The 14,638-nt window shown below is 38.2% G+C and overlaps 1 protein-coding gene across 1 annotated transcript; it reads left to right on the plus strand.

Moving 5' to 3' along the window:
• Window positions 1-1,171: 1,171 nt before the first annotated feature.
• LOC124879770 (E3 ubiquitin-protein ligase znrf2-like) lies at window positions 1,172-14,316 on the plus strand. Its single transcript, XM_047384492.1, has 4 exons — window positions 1,172-1,960; window positions 5,428-5,523; window positions 8,897-9,002; window positions 13,428-14,316. Exons 1-4 carry the CDS (start codon window positions 1,642-1,644, stop codon window positions 13,483-13,485), a joined length of 579 nt encoding a protein of 192 aa, XP_047240448.1. The 5' UTR covers window positions 1,172-1,641; the 3' UTR covers window positions 13,486-14,316.
• The last annotated feature ends 322 nt before the right edge of the window (window positions 14,317-14,638 follow it).

A 14,638-nucleotide genomic window follows, 5' to 3' on the forward strand; every position in this document is an offset into this window, starting at 1 on the left:
ACTCAGAGCTGCATCAAGGTGTAGCAATAACCGGAAAAAGTCTTGGCTTTCAAAGTAAAGGCATAATGGCTGGAAGGGTATCTAAGAAATGCATAGAGGATTCATTATTTTTACTACAATTACTTTACACAGATTCAGTTTTCCAAACATAACATGATGAGCACCTATTTATATAATTAGCACAATTTATATAATTGTTCCAATAAGCTATTAGTCATAATAAAGAACTTTAAAGTGGTGCTACTTTTACCAAAGTTGGGGCTCTGGATTCTTACCCTAAATCGGCTTAAGTCCTTCTTATAATATTTTTCGGCTGGCTTTTAATTATTGTTTATTAATTATTTTTTTTTATTTATAACTGTACCTACTGGTGTTTAACCAACTTTGATAGTCAACCCATTGCAGCATGCCTTTCTGCGACATTTGCCGATGTTAAGCTGACATGTCAGCACAAAAATGCTTGAATAGTAATTTTGTAGTTTATAAATCTGATGTGATAAACATGTACTTCATCGGGACTTAATTAAAACCTAAATGGACAAAGGACAAGCAGAGCCAGCTTGAGGAATAAGCAGAATGGGCGGTATAAAAGATAAATTGTTCTCAAAATGTTCTCAAGGAAAGATGTAAGAAAATTCAGCCCCATTTACTCTGATACCCCAAAATAAAACCTAGTGCCTTCGAAACTCTCCTAAATAGTAAAGAGAGTCCATCTCTGTACAATTTAATCTGAGTATAAATCCAGCTATTCTGTAAAGATTTCAGATGTTTGTCAGAGAAAATTAGAGAAGAAAACGACATTATGGGGACCAAGGGACACAGCCAAGAAGGCCCTGACAACACCGTGAGAATCTGTTGCCAGGGCAAGACCTAATTGTGCATTCCACAAATCTGGCCTTTGTGGAAGAGTGGCAAGAAAATGGCAATTGTTGAAAGTTTGCCACAAGGTATGCAGGTAAACAGCAAACATGAGGAAGAAGGTGATCGGGTTACATAAGACCAAATAATAACAGAGAATTAATTATAGAGAAAAGTGGTTCTACAAAGTATTGACTCAGGGGCCTGAATACAAATACACGCCACACTTGACCTTGAGATTTTTATAGTTGACGCTTTTACTTTGAAAGGGCGAAGCTTGTTTATCTGATTTACATTTGTGAGTTTGACCTAAGCGCCCCACCAGAGGAGGAGGAGGGCAATCCCTGCTTTTATTTTTTCTTGCTGACGGCCGTAGTTAAGCTCAAAAACAAACTTGGACCAGAAGAGCTTAACGCAAACATTTGGGTTTCAGTGTTCGGCTGCAGAGGAGAGAGTGGAAGAGTGGAACTAAGAAGAGTTTTTTCCTCTTCATTTCTTCTTTGTTAGAAAAAAAGGGGAAGGGCTCCGTTAAGGGGAAAAACAGAACAATTGAATATCAACTTTGTGCGCTGAGAGTGCGCACTTTACGCACAGAGCGCACCGTAAAACTCTTGAGATGTTGGATCATCTCGACGGTCTCGCCCTGCTTCAGCGTGTCTTTATTTCCTTTGTTAGTGTCAGCTCTTCGGAACTCACCGTGAACATGTGTCGTGGCTGAAAAAAGCCAAACTTTCCAGCGCAAAAACAACAACAATAAAACCTTAAAGCCTGTACGGGTACAGCATGGGGGCCAAGCAGAGCAGCCCCGTGTTTGACGGCAGAACTCGGGCTTATTCCAGCTCAGATCTCCAGTCTGGGAACTCCGCCGCGGCGGACGGAATCGCGGGGTTTAGGTATACAAACGGGCCCGATGGCCCGCTGATCCGGTACACGGGTGGAGGGCCAACTAACTCCGGGCTGAGGATTCCGACCGGCAGAAGGTCAGGGTCACACAGTCGGGGTCTGAATGGCCCAGGTGGTGATGAGGGCCAGGTCTCCCCAGAGGCGCACAGGCTGTTTATAGGGTCCTTACCGTCTCACCTGTCCCCTCGCCTGCTGGGAGGTAAGATCCTAAAACACAGATTACACAATCATAACAGCAACACCTGGAAAATAGGAAAAGGGTCATTTAAATGAGGGTGCTGAATGTATATTTGTATGTAATTTTTTTTTATCAGTGTTACACAGAAATGAGAAGCCTAGACATGGAACACCATTTATTGTTAATTATTTGATATTTTTCACTCGAATCTTTGCTTTTTGCACACATGCCTCACAACACTGATTTTTTATTTTTTATTTTATGAGAAAGAACTGCATTTACTTCCTGTTTTTATACTGGCTAATGACTGCAAGTTCAACATATTATATCAGATGTTTTGACACGTCGCATACCGCCAGGGGGCAGTATGTGATTCTCACTAAACACCACGGCTTCACTGTAATGAATACAACGATTTAAAACAAGTGTATAGCATGCTGTAACTGCTTCTTTTTAAGCAGCTCGCCAGTCGGATTGTAGTTTGCCGACCCTGGATCTGAGGAGCATTACCTTTAGTAGAAGCGATTGGTGACGTTTCATTAGTTTACACACTTTGATTCTCCACCAATATTTCCAAACTGCTGAATTTTACTTTCTTGTAAGGGAGGGGAAACAGTTAACTTTCTTTCAGCCAGCTGACCCAGCAATGCGTGGCAACAACGTTTTTCAAATGTGGCTGATTAGCCACATGTATTGTAAACGGACTGAACTTATATAGCGCTTTTCCAGTCATGCAGACCACTCAAAGAGCTTTACACTAGAGCCACATTCACCCAATCACATTCACACATTCATACACCGATACGCAGATTGGTAGGCAACTTGAGGTTAAGTACCTTGCGCAGGGGCACATTGACATAAGGCAGGAGGAAGCTGGAATCAAACCCACAACCTTCTAATTGCAAGACAACTACTCTTCCTACTGAACCACAGTCGCCTGTCTTACTGATTTTTAAAGCATACCTTTACTATTGTTACAGTCATTATTAGTCCTCATTAAAATATTGAGATCATTTTATTGCCGGGACTATCTATGGAAACAAAATAAATAACCTGTTAGAAAATCAGCAAAACTTAAGATACAAGACTACTTTATTTAAGTAAGTAGGACCTCAAACATCCAGACACTTTTACTCAAAAGCAGACTGGGCCGATCCGTTTATTAAGCTTTACTGAATGTAGCAAGCGGTTTTTCAAAGAAACCTACGTCCCATTCTTGTTGCTGAGCACAAACTGAAATATTTTTAAGACCAAGAAAATATAAAACAATCGTCTCCAGAAAATAAAATGTATGTCTAAATTTAAATTCGAGACCCATGCATGTTTGTGGTTGAACACTATTATAAAGTTTGCATGCATGTATGATTTTTATTTTAAACCGTTTTTTGTTTTTGTGGGATACAAATTGTTAAAACTTGGAGATTTTGGCCTGCGTGGTGAAGTGAAGAGTTTGGACACGGCTGATTTGGACCAGGACCAGATAATTCTGCATTGTCATTATATCATGGTTTGTGGATTTTTAGTTTACCCAAAGATATAGTCAAAATCTTTTTTGGTTCTCGTGAAGTCACTGTCGTGTATTGCCTCGTCTTGTGGCTCCTACTCAGGATCATTAGATGTTACAGGTGCAGTCAGGGCTGCTTAGTGTTTTTCCATTTGAAACGCGATACCTGGATATGTTTAATAGCCGTATGATAACTGAGGCTTTGTTCAGATCTCCTGCATATTTATCGTAGCCACAGGTGGCTCTGCTGCCGCTGCGCTGCTTTGCCCTTTGTCTTCCTTCTTCTGCTTTTCTTCTGTTGTGACAAACAGGCCTGCTTTTTTTTTTTTTTTTTTGCACTGAAAGTGAAGAGTGCACTATGTAGGTCAACAGATAAGCGCTTCCTGCTGGTTACACATTCCCTGACATGGACACACACAAACACAGGGTGAAACGCACAGAACACACTCAAACTTCCTGAATCTGCAAGTCCAACAATTTCTTCCAAACGGGTGGGAGTCTCCAGATCCGAGCACAACAAAACAGGAGTTGAACCAGGAGGACGGGGGGAGCTGTAACGCTCATGGGGCTAAAAGAAGAAACACTGCTGCAGCTTTATAAACAGGATCCATACAAATCTAACTGATTCCTTCTTTCTTTGAAGTTTCTGGTGAGGTAATGAGGAAGTCTAATTACTGATAAACTCATCTGCAAACTTTGCCCCATGGGGACCATGTGACTTCGCGGGTCCCACACTGACTTTACAGAGTCCTTCATAAACACATGACAGAAGCATGATGTAGACACCAGGCATGGTGATAGTTGGACAAATGCTGCATTTCTTTATCTTTCTTTAGACTGAACTCTTACTGTGTTCGAAAGGAGGCCAGTTAATCTCAGGTTGAGAAGCTTTTGATTTAATAACATTTGGAAGGAGGAGAAAATGCAGGAGGCTGTGTGCTGTTATAAACTTGCAAAACAATGCGTACCTCTTGAACTGGCAGACAATTTGTCACTTTAAAACCACAAACTTTAACATTGTTATTTATTTATATTTTATGTGACAGAACAACACATTGTATAATTGGAAAGTGAATACCCCTAAATAAAATCTAGTGCAACCTTTTGCCTTTAGATCTCACCTAATTAGTAAATACTCTGCCTGTATTAAATTCTGTCATTCTATAAGCAGAGCTGTTCTGTGAAGGGCTCAGTTTTTTTAAGGGAGCATTATCGCATAAATAGCATCCTGAGTACCGAGGAACAGCAGACAGGTCAGGGAGAAGGTTGTAATGAGTTTTAATGCAGGGTAAGGCTGAAAAACAAACAAATTTTCCAAGCTTTGGACATGCCATGGAGCTATGTTATGAACAGACATGAGGAAGAAGGTGATCTGGTCAAATGAGACCAAAATGTAACTTTTTGGCCTTCATGCAAAAGACACAGAACATTGCCCTGAATACATCATCCCCATGGTGAAACATGGTGGTTGCAGCATCATGCTGTGGGAATGACTTTTATTTAGCAGGCATATGAAAACAGACAACAGTGGACGGGAATATGGATGAAGGTAAATACAGGGCAATCCTGGAAGAAATCCTGATCACCTTTCAGTAGGCAGCATCCCTAAATTTACAAGTCACAATATATTTTGTAAAAGCATATTTATGGCCCAGTCTTAGGTCCAGCACATGCTAACAGTCACACGTCTCTTGGGTATAGTACATCAGTAAGATTCTATGACAGAGCCTCAACTCTGAGCGTCTGCTTCATCAGACTGTCATACAACAACAGTGTCTTCATTAAGAGGCTTCTTCAGATTTGCTGTGACACAAACGGTTACAGGAGACACATCCTGTCCATAGCCGTCCCCACTGATAAGGACGCTTTGAAGAAACCTGCATAATTTGAGTTACTATCACATTGTAGTTCCCTTTCTGAATAATGAAGTGTTTTTTTTTATTGAATATGGGTCCTAATGTTCTTTGTGTTTTTAAACTTCCAGGGTTCCACTGTCCTGTTTGCTCCAAGTTTATGGCAGCGGATGAAATCGAGAAGCACCTGCTCATGTGTTTCAGCAAAGCACGCCTTACCTACAACAGTAAGATCAGTTGTATGATATGATGCAGAAAACTGACATCAGAAAAGACCAGTTTTTACCTGCAAAGCTGAAACATAGACTACAAACCAAACCAAAGACGGCATTATGGATTATAGGCTTGTTGCTTTTGGTTTTATTACTAAAATAAAAGAAAAATACTGTCGTTGTGTGTTTTTAATGTTTTTAAAAAACAAAATCATAGATAATGTTTGAGTTATTTTGAACAGCATCAATTTAAGTTCTGCAGAGGCCTGGTGAGGAAATCCAGACTGGAACTATAAAAAAAGCAGAAGGTGACTGTTGAGACAATAAGCAAGTATAATATATGTATGTTATTAATATTTTGGCAGGGGAAAAAAATCTTCAGCACTGTAAATTCTATTAAAGGCACATAAAGCAAGGCTAATGATTGTCTTTTCAAATTAAATAATAAGAATAATAGAGATAATAATAATACATTTCATTTATAGGCACCTTTAAATACTCTCAAGGTCACCTAGCAATTTGAAAAACACGTTCTCAAACAGAATCCCTGCACACATATACAGAATAAACGACATCTTGCCAAAATACAAAATATAATCATTTAAATAATCAAACTTGCAGTTAAAATACGTTTGTCAGCAAACTCTTAACTAGGTTAGTTCCATTCAACCAAACTACTAAGTGAATTAATGAGATAATAAGGTAAACTAATAGTGACTAATAGTGACTCTTTACCAGTCATCAACTTTCTAAACTTTTTCGCTATTTAGCACAACAAACAAAGCAAACATAATGAGAATAATCAACTGTTGAATTGTTTTTCCCTACATTAATTTTCTCTGCCAAGACACAACCTCTTACTGTGACCCGTTCCGATGAACAGTGGAGCACGTCGGATGGGTCATTGAGTTTAACAGTCCCGATGGGGTGAGTTAGTTGCGTGGCGGACGGCGGCTCTACGCCTATTGCCTCGGGAGAGCATCTTCTCAGGCTAGGACAGGCATGCTGGGCTGGGATGACCGTCTGTTCGGACTGGAGCTGCGGTTTTAGACCTTCTTCTTCAGGCATGGAGGGGTAAAACTGCTTCGTCAACGTAATTAGAGACACAGTCTCCTTCTGGAATCTTTGATTCAGATTCTTTTCTGCAGAACATCAGAAAGAAAGGTTAAGACAGCTATTTTTTTTCATTTTCGGCTGGGTTATTGTCACTGGATGCAAATGCAGGGTGATGAGGAAGCGTTTTGCTGGGTTTCAGAGTTTTGTTAATCCATGACTTCACAGGGATTCCAGCTGTGATTCCTCCTTCCTGGTAGTTGTGCAAGAGGATGGGTTAATGCTTTGCATTCTGGGATTCAGAGTTTTTACCAGTCTCTTTTGTTTTCTGTAGTTTAGTCGTTTTTTGTCTTGTCATGGCTGGACCCCAACATGCTCCTCACTAAAATTTTATTGTTCCTAGTCTACCTTCCTTATAGAGGATCTCATTTTGTTTGGTCAACGTCTAGAGAATAGGGTTTCATGGCGGATTTACGCAAAAGCTCAACCCAGTGTTGTCACATAAAGTTGGATGGGGACGTGATTGTCGATGGAGTACCAAATAAACCAGCCTTTCAAGATGTTTTTGTCATGCACCCCAGTTTTTAGCTTCGGGCACTTGCAGGCTGGAAAACTGTAAGATTCCTTTAAAGGATGTCCATGGTCCTTACGTGCAAAGCACATCGTCATCTGCATATGTGGAATTTATTGTCTGCATGCTATATATTTAGTACATGGAAAAACTCTTCACAAAAAGTCTGTCTTTTGACCCACACATTTGGAAACCCTCAATTTAGACATACATTTTAAAAGATAGCATCACTTGCAGCTTTATATTCCAAATGATTAAAATCATCACCTTTTTTGAGTATGAACTTTACCTGCACACTTATCTGACAGAAGAAATTTGACTAAAATATGCACTTAGCATTTTGCCAAACCACAAAATACGGCAACGGGAAAGATAAAAAAAAAAACTAATACAAATGTGTGATGCAGCTGCATATCTACGCAGCGCGAGCACCTGCACTTAGCAGACAAACAGGAAAGATTTGCAGGCCTGTGGAAAACAGAAGCAGAAAGTTGTCATGAACAAAATTCGGTGCAGACTTGTTTCCTCGTCACTATTGTATTAAGGCCAACGGGAGTGGATTCCTCTTTGTTTTTAAGTGTTGCAATTGTGCATTCGTGCACACACCTACAGCAGTGTGCATGTTGCTGATAAATGTGCAAATCCAGGACATCTGCTGGACAGCGTCAGTTGGCTTATCACAACCATGCAGATGTGAAGGATCAGCACAACTACTACTCTATTCTTTACTCTTGCTAGACTTTATATATAAGTAGTACTTTTGATTAAGTCTGCGTTCTGTTTTATTTTGATAAAACCCAAAAGCAGTTTTTAAAATCTTTCGCTTTTTGTATTTTCTTGAATATGTTTCTAGCTTATTTATAGAATTAATTACATTTAAATATAAAACTTATTCCAAGATTTTCATATTAAGAATCCTACAATTGAAAGTAAAGCTAAGTTTTGTACGTAATACAACCTATTTGGAGTCTTCCATATTCCTCAGGGTGTTCCAAAAGTATTTACCGTCCTTTAAAGTTTTTTCCATTTTGTTATCTGGAGTTTATTCAAACAGAATACAGTTATTTGAAAAAAGTAGGACTGTACATTAAATATTCAGTTCTTTCAAAAGAGCTACTCTCCATTTATTTATCTGGAAAAAATTGATTTAATTAAAGGTTGACATCAAAACTTAACTTTGTTTTCATTAAGCAAAAAATGTAAAAACAAACTTATTTTAACTATGTTAAAGAATCTATCAATAACCCGAAAAACTATTCTCATTTGGGCTGAGGTTTGTGCTTTAACTGGGCCATTCCGAGACAGTTATTTGTTCCAGACTCTGCTGATGCTCATCCCCAAAGCATTTGGTTTGGTCGATGATCTCCTCAGCAACTTGAGAAAAAGCTTGGTTCCATCTGAACAAAAGTAAAGTAACCGCAAAGCATGATGCTGCCATCACCATGTTTCATTGTGGGTATGGTGTTCTGTTGGTGATTTATTTCTCCTTGAATTGTGCAGGATATATGTCACAATGTCATTTAAAGGACAATGCCTTGAAATGATTTAGCAATCATGAATACACGCTTGTATTCAGCTTTATACCCTCATTTAACTTATTTAGTATGTTGTAAAGGACCATTACATATAATACAACTAAGAATACATTTATATTCTAGACTATAAGGTGACAAAACACAGATAATGCCAAGGGGTTGATTACTTTTTGGTGTGTTAAGCAGTTCTTTGCTCAGTTTGCTTCTGTGTGTTTTGTTTCTTTCTCAGAGGACATCCTGTCAAGAGACTCTGGGGAATGTGCAATCTGTTTAGAAGATCTGGAGCAGGGAGACACCATTGCCAGGCTGCCTTGCCTCTGCATTTACCACAAAGGGTAAGCAACATTCTCAAATAGACTCAAATTAGCGTAAGTGAAAAGGAGAAAGTGTCAAACCCATTAAAGGAACACGAGTCAGTCATTTTGATTGTTTATTGCATGCATAAGGAATGCACGTTGTAAAACAAAACGCTTGTTTTTGGTGAAAAATTAACACATTATTTTGGATGTTTACATGAGATTTGAACTGAATACATCTACTGTGTTCCGGTCTGTCAAGTAAAGCATTATAAATCTCTGAAAAGATAGTGGTACAAACAGAATCACACCTTTTTACTTGGCCCTGAACCGTTAAGCAACGTTTAATAAACCTTGTACATACAAATAGAGCTGCACAAAATATCACAAATATATCATCTCAATATCAGTGTACGCATATTTATGATCCAAAAGGATTATTGTGAATGCAGTAATTGTTTGCCAAGATCTTCCAAGTATCATGACTTCTCAGGAGCCCTGGAGTCTCAGAGCAGCACATCTGATACATATTACGGTGCTCAAAGTGTAAAGGCGAGAATTAGGGTTTTAAGCACAGTTGATAAAGACGGACATGAGGAAATGTGGATCTATAACAAACAATACGTTCGCCTCTGGATGATTTTCTAATATTGCACAGCCCTATTCACAAACATACTTCTGTTTACACATGTCAGAAGCATAAGATATTAATACATTTTTTTCACAGCAAACATTATTTAGCAAAAACCTTCTAATTGAATTTCTTACATTTATAGCAGATGTTGAGCATTGTCAAAGATTAACCCCTTACATTGTATCTGGATTTATTTATTTCAACCTGTGAGGTATGGCTAAAGCTAATGCTACAACACATGTTGGAGAAAAACTAAAGGTCAGTAATACTCTTGTAACTGCAACACTGAAGTAGAAACCTCCGAGACGATGTAAGCTAATGCTATCTGTTCAAATATTAGCCTTACGGGCACAAACAGCCCTGTGAAGGTGCTCTGTCGGTTTGAGCTCCCATGTTGAGATGAGTTTCCCAGCTGCAGAGTTCGAACAACGCAACCCTCTAGTCTTTCTTTTTGACTTTATTATGATCAGCAAAAGGGAAAATAGTGCACATCAAGTTAATTAGAATACAGAAAGAAGTACGAAAAAAATTTACGAAAAGGATACAACTTAAGTATACCATAAACACAAAACGCCAGGGGTTTCAAATTGTTCAAACACAAAATTAAAGAAGTATATTAAAATGTTAAAAAAGATGAGGAGTCTTTAAAGCCTTTTTATTCTTGCTGTCCATTATTGAGAAAATATAATGCTTTTGTATACAAAAGTACTTCCATGAAATTTGGCTTACGATTTGAGAACTTGGATTTATGAATATAGAATGTAGACAGTAGAAATAGAAGGTTAATAACAAAAGTTAAAATTTAGTTTACTGTCAATATCTGTGTAACCAAACAAGACATTCTTTAAGCGTAGTGAAAAATTTGGGTATGCATGATCAGAAATAAATTGTGAAAGTTTTGTAAATTTGTTTTGTAAACGAGCAATACCAGAATAAATGAGTCATTGTTTCCCTATTGGCTTCACAAAAAGTTCACAAAAAATGTACATCAATATCACCTTTTAAGTGAAACAGACCAGTTAAATGGTGGAACCAGACCGAAGATACCAATTAGAGCAGAAAAAGTATGAACCCGTAGTAACCTACCCTGCTATCGGTTATCGAAAATGGTATGGAGTATTTTCTTAGTATTGATCACTATGGAAAATATTCTGCAGAATTTGTGGAAAGACAGAAATGGTACAGGGCTGCACCTGCATACAATTGCATAGACCAGATGCTTGTTAACACTATAAAAATGTTTTGTATGCACCAGATGCATGTTTGTTTCGAAAAACAATTTATTTTAGTATAGAATGATTCATTTGGCCCTCAGTGGTAACATTTATTTGTGTCAACATCAAATTGACAGGCAAATGGAATCATACAGTGGCCCAAAAAGGATAAGCATTTATAATAAAATAAAAGGTACACACTTCCATAAAGGATATGGTATCTAGTATCGAGTATTTTCTTAGAATCAGTATGAAGTTTGATATTTTAGTATCATAGCAACCCTAGACCCTCATCAGATTCAAGGCAGCACCCTGTCTGAGCCACTCCAAACATTACTGTCACTTCCAGTCAGGAGATACATGTTGTAAAATTTCAAATATTACTTGAAGTCTAGGGGGATGAATTATTTTGTATAGTCATTCCAGGTAAAACAACAAAGACAAAAACATCACCAATTGGCTCTCTAAGACCCAACAATAACCCCTGAGGCACCCCTCAGGGGTTACTATTGGGACTCCAAACCAAATTCTCTGGCCCGGTCATTTGCTTTCAAGTCAAATTAAATTCAGAAGTAATTTATTAATCCCAGAACAATCTGACACACCTTACATCCAAGATTTTGGACTGTTAGGAAGCCGAAGTACAGCACAGTGCATCCCACAACTTTCATAGTAACCTTGTTAATTCCCTGCAACCGGATTTAATGTTAAATAGGTAGTCAGGTTTCTTGTAATATGTAAGCTTGAATGTTGTTCCTCCCTTGTAAATCAGCTTAGATTGAAGTATCTGCTAATTAATGAGAAAGTACTGTTTTTTTTATTAAACTTAAAAAAAAAGAACAAAAAAGAACCAGGTGTGTTTCCAGAGATCCTTCTTGTCCTTGATCAGAATCAGACCACATTTTTTTTATCATGTTTCTAATCTTTATGCTAAGATAGGGTCATAAAAGATTGGGAGTGACAACGACATAATTCTCTAGCAACAAGCAACTGTTTTGCAGATTTCAATCACAAGATCCAGAATCAACATATGTAAGCCTGCCTAGGTTTTGTGTTTCATCTAAATAAGCCAAAGCGAAAAGCATGACCTGCCAATAAAATAAAATGGGTTATATGGTTTGAGAGAGGCCATGATCAGGAGGAAATGGTATAAAGGTCTCTTCATTTCAGAGAAAGAATTTACTAATAGTGTGCTGAGTGAGAAATTTCTGTATCAAATGCATGCTACAGTGAGTGCATATATTTAGAAGTATGAACAGTGCTTTGTAAGGCTTTTTACATTATCACCACAAATTTCAGTGTACTTTATTGAGATTATATACATATATAGGCAACAGAAAGTTAATGCAATCTTGTGAAGTGGAAACAACATGTTGGTAAAAATTTAAAGATTACTATAAATCAAAATCTGCAAGGAGTTTGAATAATTTTGGATCTAATTGTATGTCTCTACCACCCCTAACCCTTTACACGTCTAGACTCTGAAAAGTGTTTGTGAGCTGCAATTTTCAAGTCCTGCCACAGATTATTCTGTAAATTTAGGACTGGACTTTGACTGGGCCATTCTCACACATAACCGTGTAGATCTAAATCCTTCCACTGTAGCTCCAGCTATATATTTATGGTTCTCCTGCTGAAAGACAAATGTTTGGCCCAGTATCAAATCTTGGGGAGGCCTAGCCCTATCAATCTTCAACATTGACCAACTTATGTGTCCATTATCACAGCATACTTTTGCCGCCACAATGTTTCTCTGTGGAAACTGTGTTTTCAAGGTGATGTGCAATGCAAGTTTTCCACCATACATAGTCTTTTTCTTATAGACCAAACAACTCAGTTTTGGTCTCATATGAGCAAATCAGCTTCTTTTATGTTTGATGTGTCCCTCGCGTGTCTTGTGAAATACTGCAGAGGGGTATTTTAAAGGCTTTCCATTGACAATTACTTACATCTTGCAGCTCTTCCGTGAAGGCCAGATTTGTTGATTGACCAACTAATAAATGCCTATTAACAAGTTCCCCACCTGAGCTGTGGATCTCTGGAGCTCTCCCAGAGTTACCATGATGGTGGATTGAACAATGCTCCCTGATATGTTTGAAGCCTGGGATATTTCTTGTATAACCTAATCCTGCTCTAAACGTCTCCACCGCTTTCTCTCTGACCTCCCTGGTGGGTTGATTCAAGCACACACAAGTGGACTCTTGTTACTAATTAGGTAACTTCTAAAAGCATTTAATGGCACAGGATTTTATTTAGGAGTATGAGAGTAAAGGGGTTAAATACACACCTCAACTTTTATATTTTTATTTGTGAAAATCTCTGAAAGTCATGCATTCCTTCCACTTGGTCTTTAACATAAAATCAAATAAAAAAAACACTAAAGTTTGTGGTTGCACAGAAACAAGATGGTAAAAAAGTGTATTTTAGTGACGTGAACTCAAGAATTGTGGACTGACTGTCTGAAAGAGACATGTTCTTATTGTTCTGAGCAGCCCTGTGCATCAGCTTCTGCCTTAATTGTTAGCTTACCCAGGCTAGCTTATATCATCATCTTTTGTGTTTCCCGAAGCACAAAACACTAGTTACATCTTGTTTTTTTTGTATTGTTTCTTTCAGGTGCATAGATGAGTGGTTTGTGGTGAATCGCTCCTGTCCAGAGCATCCTGCCGAGTAGGTGCTTCACTCTGCAGTTCATCACTGAGGCTGACTATTCACCCTGACCTTATCCCAATGCTGCCTGGTCCAGTTGAGCGTCACGCTTTCCTCAGGGACTGTGGGACATTATGACACGCAGGACTGCTTTTATTGCCTCACTGAACACCGATGGACCTTGGATGTGTTTCTCTATTTGTTGTGATGTTAAAAGAGCCACTGATGGAGACATCTTCTCTCTCCGATTTCCGCGAATGCTCCTATTGCCACCTGTCAGCCTGAAGTGGATGTGTGCAAACTAGATTCTGAGCCAGACAGTTATGTGGAACTGGGTGTGGTTTTGCAGCAGAGGACTTGGTAGATCCAACAGGATGGAAGGAGATTTAGGCTTAGTGACTGCTCCAAGACACTTAGGCAGAATGTTGATGTTGTGCAATATGAAAAATAGCCAAATAGAATTTATAAAACAAAGCCTATATCCGCTTTGAGGAAATGATTGCTGTATCGATGCTAGTCGGTAGTTAGATCGAATTTTTGTTTTCAAATTGGCTACCAATGTCCTTTGTTAAACAATCATGTCTGCTAAACCAAATTGTCTAACATGAGGTTGTTAAGCTCCATTAATCATGTGGCCATTTAGTAGCACAGTGATGTGACTGTGTAATGTAGTGTTGAAGCTAAAGAAAAGTTCAGACATATCTAATGGTGATTTATACTCTCTTAGGAGTGCCATACTGTGCTGCTAAGTCATAGACTGGAAAGTTTTCTTTATCCTTTGAGCCTGTCTGTTGTCTGTCGTTCTTTCTGTTTGTACTGTAATGAATTGCACAACAATAAATGTTTTTATCTTTGACTCTTTTTCTGGTAAAAGAACTGTTTTAGACTTCAGTGTACCAACACATTGAATAAAATAAGTCCTCTTTAATCCAAAAAATGCATGAGTGAATATCCTTGTCACTGAGAGAAGATAAATATTTAAAAACAGGGCAAAGGATGGTTCCTAATTTTAATAAGAGAAATCTGTAAAACATGCAAAGAGTCTTAGACTTAGCTTTTTGTGTTAAATGTATAATTAGATGAACATTTGGTGAAACAAATGCAAGCAGTGTAACAATTATATATTTCTCATTTATTAAATCACATCAAAGTGTAATTCACATTGAAATAGGAACCTA

The sequence above is a fragment of the Girardinichthys multiradiatus genome, chromosome 13 (genome assembly GCF_021462225.1).
Source record: "Girardinichthys multiradiatus isolate DD_20200921_A chromosome 13, DD_fGirMul_XY1, whole genome shotgun sequence".
In the NCBI taxonomy this organism is placed as follows: domain Eukaryota; kingdom Metazoa; phylum Chordata; class Actinopteri; order Cyprinodontiformes; family Goodeidae; genus Girardinichthys; species Girardinichthys multiradiatus.

What these genes read in the sequence shown, in the direction of transcription:
- LOC124879770 (XM_047384492.1), top strand. Translation starts at nt 1,642, where the DNA reads ATGGGGGCCAAGCAGAGCAGCCCCGTGTTTGACGGCAGAACTCGGGCT. An exon ending in GTCCCCTCGCCTGCTGGGAG is followed by an intron (nt 1,961 to 5,427) that starts GTAAGATCCTAA and finishes TTAAACTTCCAG; the next exon opens with GGTTCCACTGTCCTGTTTGC. An exon ending in CTCTGCATTTACCACAAAGG is followed by an intron (nt 9,003 to 13,427) that starts GTAAGCAACATT and finishes TGTTTCTTTCAG; the next exon opens with GTGCATAGATGAGTGGTTTG.